At 31.4% G+C, this 15880-nt stretch overlaps 2 protein-coding genes across 3 annotated transcripts in view; one reads left to right on the top strand and one right to left on the bottom strand.

Moving 5' to 3' along the window:
• LOC140434188 (piwi-like protein Siwi) overlaps positions 1 to 15880 on the bottom strand; it is a 69874-nt gene that overhangs the window by 21626 nt on the left and 32368 nt on the right. The window contains exon 1 of one of the 2 annotated variants that reach the window (XM_072522271.1): positions 7041 to 7180. The exons of the other annotated variant lie outside the window; for it this stretch is intronic. The gene's annotated coding sequence lies outside the window, so the exon portion shown is untranslated. Of the gene's footprint in view, positions 1 to 7040; positions 7181 to 15880 lie in introns of those variants that run through there. 2 annotated transcript variants of the gene reach the window in all.
• LOC140434190 (uncharacterized) overlaps positions 7057 to 15880 on the top strand; it is a 47991-nt gene continuing 39167 nt past the window's right edge. The window contains exon 1 of the mRNA XM_072522273.1: positions 7057 to 7200. Coding sequence (XP_072378374.1) covers positions 7057 to 7200 — 144 coding nt within the window. The remainder of the gene's footprint in view (positions 7201 to 15880) is intronic.

Genomic DNA, 15880 nt, shown 5'->3' with positions numbered 1-15880 from the left:
TCATTAATTCCCACCTCTTGCATGACATCTATCAATTTTTCGTGGGTGATCCTGCCAAAGACCTTCTCGAAAACGATAAAATACATATATACCGGTTGTTCTATATTCCTACCATGATGTCCAAGATACCATTACGACATTACAGCAGCTTATAAAAGAAATATGGACTCAGAAATCCCTCCATCATCAGAAATCCATAAAGAACTAGAAGAAGAAATAAATAAATGCATTTAGCTTCGGTCACATTACTGGTGAAACTCATATATATTCTAATATGTTCCAAAGTTGTGGAAAGTGTCGAAAGTGATTACGATATCTAAACTCACCAAATCATCTCACGAGTTACCGCCGTATAGATGACATATATCACTACTTCTTGTAATTTTAAAGTTTCATGAAAAAATGCCTCTAAAAAGACTAATCTAATTTCATGGCACCAATTTGGATTAAAGAAAGCTATTCTATTATTGATCAAGTGTCCAGGAATACTATCATAAAAATGGAACTGGAAGAAAAAAGTTTGCACCATCGTCGTCCTGGATGTACCCCAAGTTTTTTTATAAGGTATGCCCATAAAGAATTATTACATAAATTACGCTCCAGCAGGAGGAAGCACACTTCGATTTGGTGCCTACAGCAGATATGGGAGCCCGGAGCAGCCTGGGCCTTGTCCGTTTGATAGGAGCGATACAATGAACCCGCCTTAGGAGCTCCAAGTCAATATGTGCAATAATGGGCTCACAAATGCCTGCATCTACCATAACCATAATGCCCCACAAGTGTTCTTGGACCAGTTCTCTACATTTTATACACCAGAGATGCCCTGAACTAAATTAAGATTCGCTGACGGCATGGCAATTATCTCAGATAGAAATAATCATAAAAAAGCAGTGCTGAATCAAATTAAATGAAACAAAATCGATTCAAATTGATTTCACTAATAAAAGGAAACATTGTCTTCCACTCAGAATTAATGAAGTACAGGTTCCACATGAGAATACGTACTGCAAAATATCTGGAAATCATTTATTCTTAATACAAGATTCAAATACATGTTAAAAATAATAGTCGAGAGCTTGAATATAATCTCGTAATAAGTTGCTGTTCTAGAAACAAATCCTCAATTATGTTTGGAGTTATGGGGCTGTGTCAGCGAATGTAATACGCAGATAATCCAAAATCTTGAGAACAAGGTACTAAGAAATATTCTTTATGCTCCTTGGTATATTAAAAACAATAACATCTAAAAATGCTTGGGGATGATACCGTTACGGGCGAACTATCTGTAAACACTTTCGGCACCACCAAGATAGGTTTTATCATCACGAAATGTCGTGACCCTCCAGCTACTTCACAACATCAAGCAGACCTCCGGAAACTGTAAACTATAGTACTTATTGTATTTTTTTCGTTCTATTTGATATTGCTACATCTATCTTTCCATATTCTGAATCGATTCTCTTGCTTTTATATCCTTTCTATTACAGATAAAATGGTAGAAAACATGTATCATACCATAAATTTTAGTCATAGAATGTTATGTATACAATGCCCACATAAATCAACTAAGAAAGCACATTTTAAAGCTCGTAAAATGTGTCAGAAAATGTGACTGATAAAATTTAACGAGCCTAGACCAATTCCTTTTTTATAAATAAAGCTATAAAATCTGCTTTCCCGTCTATAATAGTAATTATTTGCGTTTCAAGTGAAGAATGAACTCAATAATTTTTAATGTTCAATATGGTTTGTTTTATAAGTCATAATCATATTCCAGCTTACACTTATGAACAAAAACATCGAACATTTTTATAGTTCTCAGAATATCTTGGTAAGAAAATAAATTTTAATGAATACAACTATAGGTCAATTAAGTTAGTTTTTTACTGAACACATAGTATGAGATATTACAAAAAGACTCATCTAGGGATTCATCAAATTTTTAGTGGAAATATTTGTAAATAAACCATCAAAACGTCAAACTCATTATTTTGCACATAACTAAAAAAGTTGTCTAGTCTAGACAACAGAAGTTGTCTAGTTATAGTAGAAATTTGACGTCAACAGATAAGCTTTTTAGAAAAAAAAGTACACAAAAGGTATGCCAAATTAAAATCAGATAAAAAAGTTATTGCAAAATGAAGGACAAAATGGCTGTTTTTGAATATTGTTAATAACTTTTTTATTATTTATTAAAATTTGTTCAACTGTACCTGAACTTGAGAGTCTAATCGTGTTTGAATTGTGTGCAAAAATGGGCCACATCGGTTGAATAGTTTTTGCGAAATTTAATGTGTTTATAAGATTTTTTGAAAAAATGAGCTAATTTCTAAGGATGGATATTACTAATATCCTATGGAAAAATTTTTAAAAAATTACATTTATGTACACAAAATGATTTAATAATACATAACACTTTTTAAGTGTTACTCTAAAATTTGGAAAGCTTTTGGAAAGACAACTTTTAAAACCAAAAAAATGTATGACCCTTAGAAGCCGTGCTTCCGCAAGGGTGTGAATAGGTTCTGAAACTATTTTCTTGTAGCATATCAAGTTAAATATTATTTTTATATGGTATTAAGCCGCGGTTGATTGTAATGAATATTTAATTTTTAACTAAGTTTGATGTTTCGATTTTCACTCTGGAAATCGTTTTCAAAAACCGATTATTTTAAAAATTCTGCGGAAATTTATACCTAACCAACACGTTGTTAATAGGTTAATAGGTGAAACGAAATCTTCGTTTTATTTTTACATATTTTATTTAGAAATTGTTTATTAACAAACTATTGTTATTATATTTTTTTACAAGCGTAAAGGATTGAAAAATAATGTACATACGAGATATGTTCAAAAAATACCCGGAATTTTTAAATTTCGCGAGTACGGAGAGTCCAATCGTCAATTTTTTTTTTATTATGTTGGTGTACATGCTCCTAAAGTATAAAAAAATAAAAATTGCAGCTATATTCATTGTTTAGTGACAGCCGCTATTTTCATTTACTTAAAAAATGGATCGAAGAATTTGTATTGAATTTTGCGTAAAAATAAAATGTAACAAAGTGTGTGAAATGTTAACAAAGGCCTATGGTAAACATGCCATGAAAAAAACAAGTGTTTACGAGTGGTATAAGAGTTTCCAAGATGGCCGTGAAGACATTAAAGATGATGCTCGCCCCGTGCATAAAGAACCGATGAAAACGTAAAAAAAGTGACAGAAATTATTATAAACGATCGCCGAATCACAATCAGAGAAGTCGAGAAGTGATGACGTTGGTACATATCAATTGGCTCATGCTGACATTTTTTCAAACGTTTTGGGTACGAAACGCGTGTCAGCAAAATTTGTTCCAAAACTGTTAAATTTTTAATGGAAGTTGCTCAAGAGTCACTAAATGACGTAAACGACGATCCTGATTTACTAAAATGGGTTATAACAGATGACGAAACATGGGTTTATAGATATGACGTCGAAACTAAGGTTCAATCGTCCTAGTGTAGGCATTCTGGTTCGCCAAGACCAAAAAAGGCTCGACAAGTTACACTTTCTCGCGTGAAGGTTATGCTCACTGTGTTTTTTGATTTTAATGCCATAATGATAATAATGAATTTTTGCCACGAGGTCAAACGGTCAATAACTACCTACAAGATCAAAGCTGTTTGCGTGAAGCAATAAAAAAAAAACCACTTCATTCCTTGTTCGTAAATTTTTGGCCAAAAACAATACTGTAATGATGCCCCAGCCTCCATATTCGCTAGACATGGCTCCATGTGACTTTTTCTATTTCCAGAAATAAAGAAAACTTTAAAAGACCGTTGTTTTACAAGCATAGATGACATTAAAAGCGTATCGCTAGCGCCGATAGAACTAGAGACTATCCTAAATATCGATATTAAGAAGTGTTTCGAATTCAGAAGGGTGATAGCTTACATAGAAAGTAGTGTCATCAGCAAATAAAACAGTGTTAACTGTTTCATTTTGAGGGTACACTAGATCATTAATATAGATAAGAAATAATACTGGACCCAAAACCAAGCCTTGAAGGACAGCAAACAACAGAGATTGTTTTTGAGAATCACACTGGTTGAAGTGAACATATTGACCACGATTTGATAGATATGAATCAATTAGTTGAATAGCATCACTATGAAAATTATAATAAGGAAGTTTTCTAAGCAGAATACTATGTGTGACACAATCGAAAGCCTTAGTAATATCTACAAACGATGCAAGAGTATCAAGATATTTTTCAAACCTTTCCAAAATATTGATAGTGAAATGGTCCCATAGCTAAAGTTGTTGTTTTATTTTTTCGGAATTCGTACTTGTTTATGGCAAACAGTTTATTAGATTCAAAATGTAGATTAATTTGATTTTTTTAAATTCGTTCATAAACTTTTGTTGTAATCGTCAATAGAGCCTTTATTCTTAAACAGAGGTACTACCTTTGCAGTTTTGAAAACTTGAGAATAAGTATTACACGATATTGATTGGTTTATTAAAGTTGTTTAGAGGTTGAACAATTATATTTTTAATTGTTTTAATAATGTTTGTGTTAAATCCATCAGGATCTGCTGATACTATTTTTTATTTCTGAAATAGCTAAGTCATCTTCACCACAGTTCACTGGCTGAAAACTAAAACACGGGATATTTTTCTGTGGTATACACTTTAAATAGTCATCAAGAGTTAGCTGAGGAACCTTAAGTTTATTTATTACTCTCACAGCAGTTGAGCAGAAGTGGCTATTAAAACTATCTGCCTTGAGTTTAGAATTATCAGTGAAAACATTTTTATGTTTGTTATCATTAATAAGTTTCCACAGAGCATTTGAGAGTTGCCAGAATTTTTTTTGCATTGATTTTTGCAAGCCTGATGGCTAAAAACCATAAAACCAATTGAATTAAAAACATTTGCGACCACTTTTTGAGTGACAACCTATTATCAATGTATTCTCCTAATTAAAGATATGTAAAAATGTAAGTTAGATTAACTACGTTATGAACGTAGTGATCCTGCAGTGAAATCTTGTACTATCATTTAAGGGTTTTGATCACAAAATGCACAGACAATCGTCGACACCACTTCTTCTTCTTTAAGTGCCATCTCGCGATCGGAGGTTGGATATCATCATCACTATCTTTACTCTATCTACTGCTGCTCTGAAGAGTTCTATAGAACTGCATTTAAACCAGTCCCCTAAATTCTTCAACCATGCCACTCTCCTTCTTGCACACATATTGCAGTATTGAAAACACGTAGCATCCCAGTGCTCTTACTCTCAGTTCTAATCTAAGGTCTTTGTTGCAGAGAATTGTTTTCATTTTTACAAACGCATTTCTTGCTATTTCTATCCTTGCTCTTATTTCGATTGTTTGATCATTATTGCCTGAAATCCAGGTTCCTAGGTATTTGTATTTATCAACCCTTTCTATCGGTACATTTCCCAAATGTATGTTTGTTGGTATATTTGTTTTCTTTGTTATTATCATGTATTTGGTCTTTTTTATATTCATTTTTAGTCCATATTTTTTACAGCCACTATTATGAATCAAATGGCCTACTCCCACCTAATACCATTACCACATATTGACACCTGATATGAATATCATTGTAACTCTACTTACAATGTTTTTAAGTATGGTAACATCTATAAAGGATATCCTTTATTTTGGTCTAATTACTTTTATCTTATTTTATGTCAATATAAAGTTATTTAACAAAATAAGCTCATTATAAGTGCAAATTTTGTATCACTTGGTGGAAAAACGTTGTAACTTGATTTGCCAGGCTCTTCTAATCAGAAAGATAACAGACAAGAAGTAAATTCCTTATTATTAACTGCTGAGCATAGTGAGCATATCTTAAATCTTAAAAACTCGCGTGAAAATACTAGTTTAGAATTTTAAACAAAAATAATAACACCTGTTATATCATTTACGGCCGAACTAACCTCTACTGATAAAAATAAGGTAGCAAATGTTCACATTGCATTACATACTCAAGATACATCGACAGCGGAAACTTCTACATACACTAAAGGTATAAGTCCATCATTAAATACCACTGTTAAGAAAAACAATACGCAAAGAAGAAAAATCTGGGAAGGGGGGACAAGAGATCGTGTTTGGAAAATGAAGAAACTGTGGAACTCTGGTCAAGAATATAATAGTAAAACTGAAAAATTAACGAAAATGAGAGAATTGGGACGTGGATATAACGATATATGTAACAGAAAACGTATATCGAAATTAGTTGAAACGATTTTCTATTATAGTACGAAAAATATTCCATAATTGTGTCTATAATTAAAAAACTTATATAATAGCGAATATATGTATTATTGTAAATTGCTACGGAGACAATAGCGAAATAAGATATAATGCAGTACTTAATAAAACTCATCAAAACCGAAGTAAGATATTCCTGAAGCCACACCTGTATGTATTTATACTGTAAGCAGTAATACTCTAGTAGAAGTACTACACTTTTATAACTTCTTTATGTTCTACCCGAAAATAAAAAATTAATTGGCAATATGTACTTTACTTAAAGCACCCATATAAAAATTATGTAAGGAAAACCAACAAAGTACTTCCACCAAGTAAATGCAAACTAACGCCCGCCTACGTCACAATTCACGAATACCTGATGCGCGTTAATAGGTACTACCTGTCGGTGGTACCTGTTGAATAATAAACGAAAAACTTAACATTGTATCATAACTAAAATACACCCAGTTAGACCTTGGACCCGTTCTGATCATTGCATTAGGCAACACTCAAAAGAAGTCGTCTCCAAACGTTACACCTATTTGGGGAAATGTCGAAATTACATAAATAATCATTTCTACTTTAATTATGTGTACTTATCCAAGAGATAAGATAACAATATACGATATACCAGAGTGTTTAAAGCAAGAAAAGTGATTAACCTGAATGTTCGTGTTGATCTGTGCTGAAAAATACAATTTTTCGTAAAATAATACAAAGTGAAACAATGTGATAATGTGTTAACCTTAAAAGTGTAGTGTAAGTACCTCAAAATTCTTGAAAATGCATTCGGAGCCCTCGAGAAGACCAATTCGGGACCAAGAACTGGCACTAGATAGCGTTGTAACTACACAATCAGAACTTGGACCAAGCATACCAGATGGGGGATATGGATGGCTTGTTTTTATGGCAACTTTGTTTTTTCAGGTAGGTACCCAAACTTCGGTTTAACCATAACGAGGCTTTTGCGCGAACTAATATTAGTTACGGGGGAGGCAGCAAAAATACTTATCAAACAATGATAAAAATTTAGTTCATTTTTTATTGCAGTTTATCGATTTGACTCATACTTGATAAAAATATTTATCGTATTTATCTATTTGTGTTGTACAAACTATTTGTCGTATGTCTATGACTAATTATTTATTGTATTTTAATATAAAGTTTGGCAAGATAAACCGATTAGTAATGTTCGTCATAATTTTACTTGAAGGTTCGCCTATTACATTAAAATTTCCAAGTGTACAGTACTCCAGAGAAATAAGTTATTGCCGGGTTTTTGGCCCAGCCCTGTATCTGACACGTTTTTTGAGTTTTATGGATTTAATAACTAAAATTTCTGTTTCCCATATAGGCTATCGATTATGTACTTTAGAAAGGAACTAACGTTATAGGAGTTTTATTGTTTCATATGGTCAATGGACACCCAAATATAAAAAAAACTGCAGAGTGCCACCATTTAAGGGAGAGAGTTTTAAGAAAGGGTTGAATTAGTCCCTATGCACTAGGGTGCATTTGGGTGAACTATTGCATTTTTCGTACAACACAAAAGTTGTTTAAAATTAAATTTCCTATCGAAATGTCACCTTTTAAAGTCAAAAATGATTTTTTTTACAAAAATATATTCAAAAAATGAAGCAAAAAAACACGAAAACAAGCAATTTTTCTTTTTTGTTCTATAACTTATGGGGTATATGTATAGGTATTGCTTTACATAAAAAACTACTGTTCTTCCATTTCAAAATGACAATTTATAAAAGTCTTTAGGATTCACAGTATCCGAGATGCGATTTTTCAAAGTTCGCCACTCATACCATTTTGTGCCCATTTTCCCTATTTTTTCGCAAACATTGTTCTATAAATTTTTTCTACGCAGTTTTAGGTATAGTCGATTCGCTATATTTACGCGGGTTTCGGATTAAACATTTTATTGTAAGTACCCAGTTTTAATTACCTGCTCTTTGGGGAAATATCAACTGGTCAAATGAACTGAAAAATAATCCATAACTTTTTTTAATTAAATAATAATGGAAAATCTTTTATATAATTGACAGTATAATAAGGAGAATTACTTCATTAATGGAGTCTAATGTGGCTAATATAAACCTAATAATAATTTTATATTACACTTCACACAGAAAATGTGGTCTATGTATAGGTGTTCCATCGAGAGAATTTCTAATGAAAAATAAAAAAATTTAACTTGTCAACAAAAATGAAAATCAGTCATTATCATCAAAAATATCATAATCGTCATCATCATCACTGTCATCACCATTAATTGTTATTATGATTGGACTTATTTCGTTTATTTTATTTTCACGAGTTCACCAATCTTCTATTAGTTTCTCGCACTTGAATATACAGTTGCACCACACTTCTGGAGTTACAATTGAAAGTGCCTTTCGCCAAGTTTCCCGAACTGCGTCGTCGCTATAACCGTTAGGCCCAATATGGTTGTCATAATATTGTTTTGCTATTCCCCATATATATTCGATGGGATTAAACTGGCAATGATACGGTGGCAGACGTAAAACTTGATGACCGTAACTTTCAATAATCTGATCCACAACAAAGGTTTTTGGTTTTGCGTGGATATTTGCCAAGCGTAATAATTCTGATTCAACCATTCTTTAATTTTATTAACAGTCCAAGAATTCGTTGGACTTTTGTTTAATACTTCAGAATGGTAAGGTGCATTGTCTAAAATAATTACGCTGGGCTCACTTAAACCTGGGAGAAGTTTTTCATGTAACCATTTTACAAACATTTCTGTGTTCATATTATCGTGATAGTCACTTGATTTTGATTTAGATGAAAATATTAAATCAGCACCTTCTATAAAACCCGATTTCCCTCCTGCATGTAAAATTATGTGTGGCTTCCCTTCTTCATCAGTATGTTTGATAGACTTTAGGTTATCATCTTGCCATATTCTCTTGGTTGCACCCCTAGAAAATATCCATGTTTCGTCTAAATATATAAAATTTGCCCTTTCTTCTTTTAATTTAGAATATTTTCTTAGAAAGTTAATTCTTTTATGCACAGAACTTCTTTCAAAGTGCTTTTCTGTTATCCTCCTTTTGAAATTTGAAACCCAAATTATGTATCACTTGCCATAGACTTGTTCTGCCAATTTCGTCAAATTTTCTATCTTTTAATTCCGAGAGAATTGTATTTAAGGTCACATGTTCCTTGTTGGCTCGCATTCGATAAATGGTATCACGAATTTCAAATTTTTTTCCATCTGGAATATCTATCTTTTTCAATGATAGGCGAGTTTTTCGGTGATCTTCTTTCGGCCGTTCATTATTGCGATTTTGTAATACTCCTCTTAGTTTGGTTTCACTAATTCCTAGAGCATCACATACGCGTTGTTGAACAGACATTACCGATTTTAAAGGACCGCCATTTTCTTTTTCATCCGTAAAATACTTATGTACACTACAAATTAGACTATCTACATCTAACACACGTCTAGGCATTTTTAAATATTTCCACCAAACATACAATGTCAACACTGGCAAAGAATCAATTCAACTGCAATATTGTAACAAATTTATACCTACCCTAATGTTATTTTAATGTATTTTAAAATATGACCATTAATGCAGTTTTTACCTAATTTTCTGGGAAGTCGTTTACTGCAACTGGTTATCAATGAGTCATTAGCATAATTTTGTTAATCCGAAACCCGCGTAAATATAGCGAACCGACTATAGATGCAATGGTACATTGAGTAAAAAGAAAAAATATTTACCTTTAAAATTGTATACTGTAGAAGATTCTAGGACTAATTTTAAAGATGATACTGTTACAGATTTGTGCGGCTATTTTTTTAAATTTTTCATTATAACTTGTTTTCTTGTACTTTTAGGTATAGGATTTACCGAATAAAATATAAATCTTATTTTCTGTACTTTAAAATAGTATATTATAAAATATTTTAGGACTAACGGTAACCAAGATATGGTTTGTCAAATTGTGATTCTTGCAACGATTTTTATATATCTAAATGTACAAGGAAAGAATACTCCAGTCGTCAGAGACGAAAATGCCACTGAACCTATAAAAATCATACGAACAAGCTAAATTTTGCTGAGAATGTCAATCTTGAGACCACAAAAAGGTGCAAAAAACCAGAAATGTAGCAGAATTTTGAACAGAAATGGTTTATTAGCATCATTAACTCTTACATTACAACTTCAGTCCTTGATCTTTCAAATGCCGCTAATTAATTGTCTTAACCTTACGTGACCGGCGCTACTTTTCTATACACCGATAGTGGCGGCGAACTATGAGTCCGCATACCTTTTTTGCACGTGAAAAGCGTATATATTACATGTGACCTTTTTTTATGAACAAGCATTATAAATTATTATTATATTTATTTTACTAAAAATTAACATAAATAATTAAAAAAAATAAGTGAGGTATTGCTTTAAACCATGTTATAGAATAGAATTGAATAGAAATATGCTTTATTGTCACTGAAAATTGTACAATTTTATGGACAAAGCTTACAAAAAGTTAACAAATAATAATGATTAAAATTTACTAAAATTAAATAAATCGTCACTATCACAAAATAAAAGATAATTAAATATTCAATCCATTGCAAAATTTAACTAAATTGTCTTAGTTATTCGTTATGAAACTCTTCCACTGAATAATATGATCTTTGAGATAGATAGGCTTTTGTCAATTTACGGAACTTAAGGAAAGAAGTTAGTTTAGATTTAAGTTGCAAAGGTCATGATTAGGTCTTGATGGAAAAACATGTAAGTGTATACGAATTAAGCAAACAGTTTCTAGAATATCTAAACATCTAAACAGGGAAGAGTTAAAATCCCGTGATTTTTTAAGTAGCTTCTGCAAATGTGTTATTCTACTGAGGCCAAAAAGATACTGTATTGTTCTTTTTTGTAATTTAAAAATAACTTCAGATTGGGCATCTGTACTAGAACCCCAAAAATGAAGGCCATGTCGAAAATAAGACTCGAACAAAGAAAAATGTTATATGGGAAGATGTTAAATTGATTTCCTTAGAAACAGATCTTATTGCATAGCAAGCTGAGGCTAGTTTCTTACTTAACAAATCGATATGAAGGGACGATTTAAGGTTGCTGTCTAGAATTCCAAGACATTTTACAGAATCAACAATACTGATCTGGCTGTTGGCTCACAATAACTACTATTAGAGAGTTATCAAGTTTAGGGAAGTGATGTTTTGCCCACTTAATTTTTCATCCTTTCCAATCAAGTAAGGTATTTATGAAGGACAGACTTATATGTATTCATCTTTAACCTCAGATTCAGAATATATTTCTTGCGTCTCTACTGTATCCTCTTCGCTGTCTTCGTCGTTCTCTTCCTGTTCTCGTACCTCTTCATTATGTTCATCTGCACTAAGACAGTCTATCATTAGCCGCTGTAGTCGTTCTTTCTCTTTTTATTATTAGTCAAAACAATTTTCTGAATACTATTTTTACCTTATATGAAATACAAAGAAATTACACCAAATCTTTCAATATGATTATCTGTGAAATTATTATATAATTGTTACTGGCGCCGGAATGTCGCTCAGCACCTTGCTACATCAAAAACAAACCAATGCACTTGTGTACGTAATATGATACACTAAACACAGTCAAAACATGGTCAAGGAATACAGAGTGCGGCTGTTAAGTTGGGTGGAGGAAATTGAAATAAATTTGAAAAACATTTACGTAAGTTACGGAAGATTAATTATTGTTATAAACAAACCAGCTATGAAGTAAAAAAAAAGAGACAAACTCTATCCCTAATTATCGTAGAACAACTTTTTTTAATTCGTGAAAAAATGCCAGCTTTTCAAAGACGAAAAAATAATTCTTTCCAGAGCAATAGCAAAAAAGACATGGACGTATAAATAAAGAAATTTATTTTTATATTTATTTATATGTATCTTTATTTATACGTCCATGAAAAAAGATATTCAAATTGTTCATAAGCAAAAATTGCAACGTTTTGTAACCAAGTTTTGCAATGTTAGAAATAGTTTTTTTCACTTTTTTAAAAATATTTTCATAGTAACTGTCTTTCTTGATTTTTTTACTCGTAGAATCGTATTCATTTTTTTCTGACATATCATTGCAAAAAAAAAGTTGTTTGGGATAAACAATTTAAATTACTTTTAAATTAATCGATGAATCACTCTGTTTTGAGGATATTTATAACACTACATATACAAGAAACAAGACCCAACTTCCCACGCAATATCAAGGTTGTTTGGTTTTCTTAGATTTTTTACAGTTTTCTATGCAACAAATTAGTAATTCAACATTTTTGTAAATAGCTTTAAACGCGTTTTATCAGATAGTTGATCCTGAAATTTCGTTTAAAAAGTTTTATTTTTTACTAGTAGGTGAAGGTACTTACAAGGGTACATATTTAGCCTCAAATAGTTAATAATTTTAAAAATCCATCCAACCCACTGTAGACAATAGGTTTTATTTATTGAGATCCATAAAACTCGAAAAAATGTCAGATACGCCCGGGAAAAATTGCAGAAGAACATACTTTTTTGCTTATTTTTCTGTAAAGAGCATAGGCGCAAAATTTCTGGCCAATGCTTTTTAATGCATTCATTTTTTTCGAATCCTGAGAAAACTAACAAATATTTTTAAAAAATTTAAACAAAGAATGAAAGATTATATTATTTCCGAGGGCCGAAAGTCCCTTAGAATAAACAAATTTTTTTTTTAATGAGATATTTGAATTCAAAAATCACTGAATTTTCTCTTCTTTTTCACTCCAGTAATATATTAAAATAACCATAGAAGTTTTCAGGGACTTTCGGCCCTCAGTAATAATGTATTCTTTCATTATGCATTCAAAGTTTTCAAAAATACTTGAAATACTAAAAAAAAATGAATGCATTCCATTGGCCCGAAATTTTGGGCCTACGCTTTTGGGTTTGATTATAAAGTTTCCATAAAATAGTGGACTATTGAAGAAATATGTACTTTAATAGATGCCTACCGGGAACATAGCAATTTCTGATACCCACAGGATGACAACTATAAAAATAGGATTAAAATAGATTCCTACAAAGAAATTGCCTAATTGTTTGACACCAACTGGATAGAAATTGAAAGAAAAGTTAAAAATTTTACAATATAGAATTATAAAAAAAAATGAAAAAATCTGGCACAAGACAGAATTTTACACTAAGTGGTTTGGTTATTGTTGAAATATTAAACGTATTTTTTTGCTATTTTGTTTTTCCCCCGTCTATCGAAAAATAGACTTAATAAATATCATTTTCCTTGAAAATTGTTGACTACCATTTAGGGACATGTACGAACTCATCACTACAATCATCACTAAAATTATTAGACTCTCGGAGATATAGTAAACTGATCACCGGCATCCTTTGGAGATTGGTAAACTCATCACCGCAGATAGGTAAACTCATCACCGGGAAACTTAATTTTTTACACGTGCAAAGCTTTACATTTTATGGCATCATTGGCGGAAATTTTTAAATTTGAAGTAATCAGCAATGCATTTTATTGTGACAGAATGCATCAAAATGCTTAAGTACAGTTTCCTGTACTTTATCTTTCAATGACTTGTGCAAAGATCCCACAATTAGAATGCTTTTAAAAGCAAATTTTTTACATTTTTGTGGTTAGTTTTCGCCATTATTTGTAGAAGTCAGATGAGTTGTTCATTTCATTTTATAAACATCATGACAACTAACCTCAATTAGTGTAAGATAATTTTTATTCTGTAATAGATGAAGCTTGGTAGACTAAAAAGAGTACTTCTTTGTCCTATCTTCAGCTGCACACACTATATATATATATATATATATATATATATATATATATATATATATATATATATATATATATATATATATATAACAATGTGACGTTAACAATTTAATTAGAAATCTCAAAATGTAATATTAGAAAAGGTAATCTACAGCAACAAAGTAATATTATGCCTTGCCTATAAGAAACATCTTATACAGTTAACTTAAAGAACTTAATTACGCTGATTTTTTTCTGTTTGATCAGGATGATTCGCGAAAACCAGTGCGAGACAACTAAACAAAAACGGTATAAAATGTCTACTCACCAGTTGTATGACATTTAGCCTTATACCCTTTCGTCGCACAAGTCCACTAAAGGCAATTCGATTTTTTTAGTCTATCGCAATTGAAATTTGAAATTATTGATAACCATTATTTTTTGTCCGCGTTGGCTCAGGACGTAATCAATTAGCAGTTTACTATTCACGTTGAAGAAACAAGGGCAAATGAAGAGAAATTTTTCTTTTCGCATGATTTTATGTAGCTATCAATAGAATTTGGTGGAATTCCCAAATAAAAACCAATAAATTGCAGTTGCATTTAAGACATCTGAATTTGGATTATTCTGTGAAATTACCAAAAACTAGCCGTTTGCTGGGATTTTATGGTCTATACCTGATCCGGGGTGCAGGTAGGCCAGTGATCAGTTTACCAATCTCTTAGGATCTATTTTGAAAACCCTACTTTTATGGCGGTGATGAGTTTGTACTATGTACGAGGGTATTTATGGTAATTGGTGATGAGTTTACGTGTACCCCCATTTAGACGGTCATTTTATGATATCCAGATGTTGCGGCGTATACCCAAAGTAAGACCTTTTTGTAAAAGAAAAAGAAACTCACTTCTTAAAAATAGTTCTTACGGCTGTACAGACAATACCATTAAAATCACGTTTTAGCATTTTTACAAATATAAAGATAAATTCGTCTCTATTGTCGTACGTTATTAATATAAATTGTACATCCTATCTAGAACGGAACCAACTAAGGAAATTCTAGAGTTGTAAAATGCTTATCAAAAATATTTTACTTATTTGAGAAAATATGTCATCGATCTATATGTAATGTACCTACCTACTCACATGTAAGATAATTAAAGTATCTATGTATTTCTATATAGTTTTTAGTCACCTGGTATATGTTATTTACAATTATGAAAAGTTCTCATGTATAATCACTAATAATTATTTGCTGTTAGAAATCAGAATCAATACTCTTCATAAATATTTTCCTATTTAGAATAAATAAGTTTCGCTAGTTTATTCACCTAATACTTCGTATCTATGGAATAATAATAATTTATTTCTCTTATTTCTTTGTTCGATAAGCTATCCGTATTTGCTATTTTAATATTAATATTTGAGTCCAATCTCTTGTACTCAAATCCATCCAGAAACATCGTTAAATAATTGTAGATAACAGAACTTATATATTCATAGTTTTAAGAAATAACAAGTAGAGTGTAATTTTCATCCTCTAATATAATAAATTTATACATGTCAATATATTCTGTTTAATTCCAAAACAAAGAGTTAGTCCGGAGAAGAAATAAACGCATAGTATTCCATAACAAAATTTGGTGTCAGAACGTGGGATATTAGTAGCAGAGTTCCTCTGATTGCTGATAGAAGGAGAGCTGAGGAATTTTTGAATTGACTTGTTTCCTTCGAGGAATCATTCAAAAAAAAACTGTCAGTGTGGAAAAATCGCCACTACAACTAATTACATTGGGGTCCAGTACATC

The sequence above is a fragment of the Diabrotica undecimpunctata genome, chromosome 2 (assembly GCF_040954645.1).
Source record: "Diabrotica undecimpunctata isolate CICGRU chromosome 2, icDiaUnde3, whole genome shotgun sequence".
Classification (NCBI taxonomy): Eukaryota; Metazoa; Arthropoda; class Insecta; order Coleoptera; family Chrysomelidae; genus Diabrotica; species Diabrotica undecimpunctata.
This window is presented reverse-complemented; position numbering and strand designations above follow the sequence as displayed.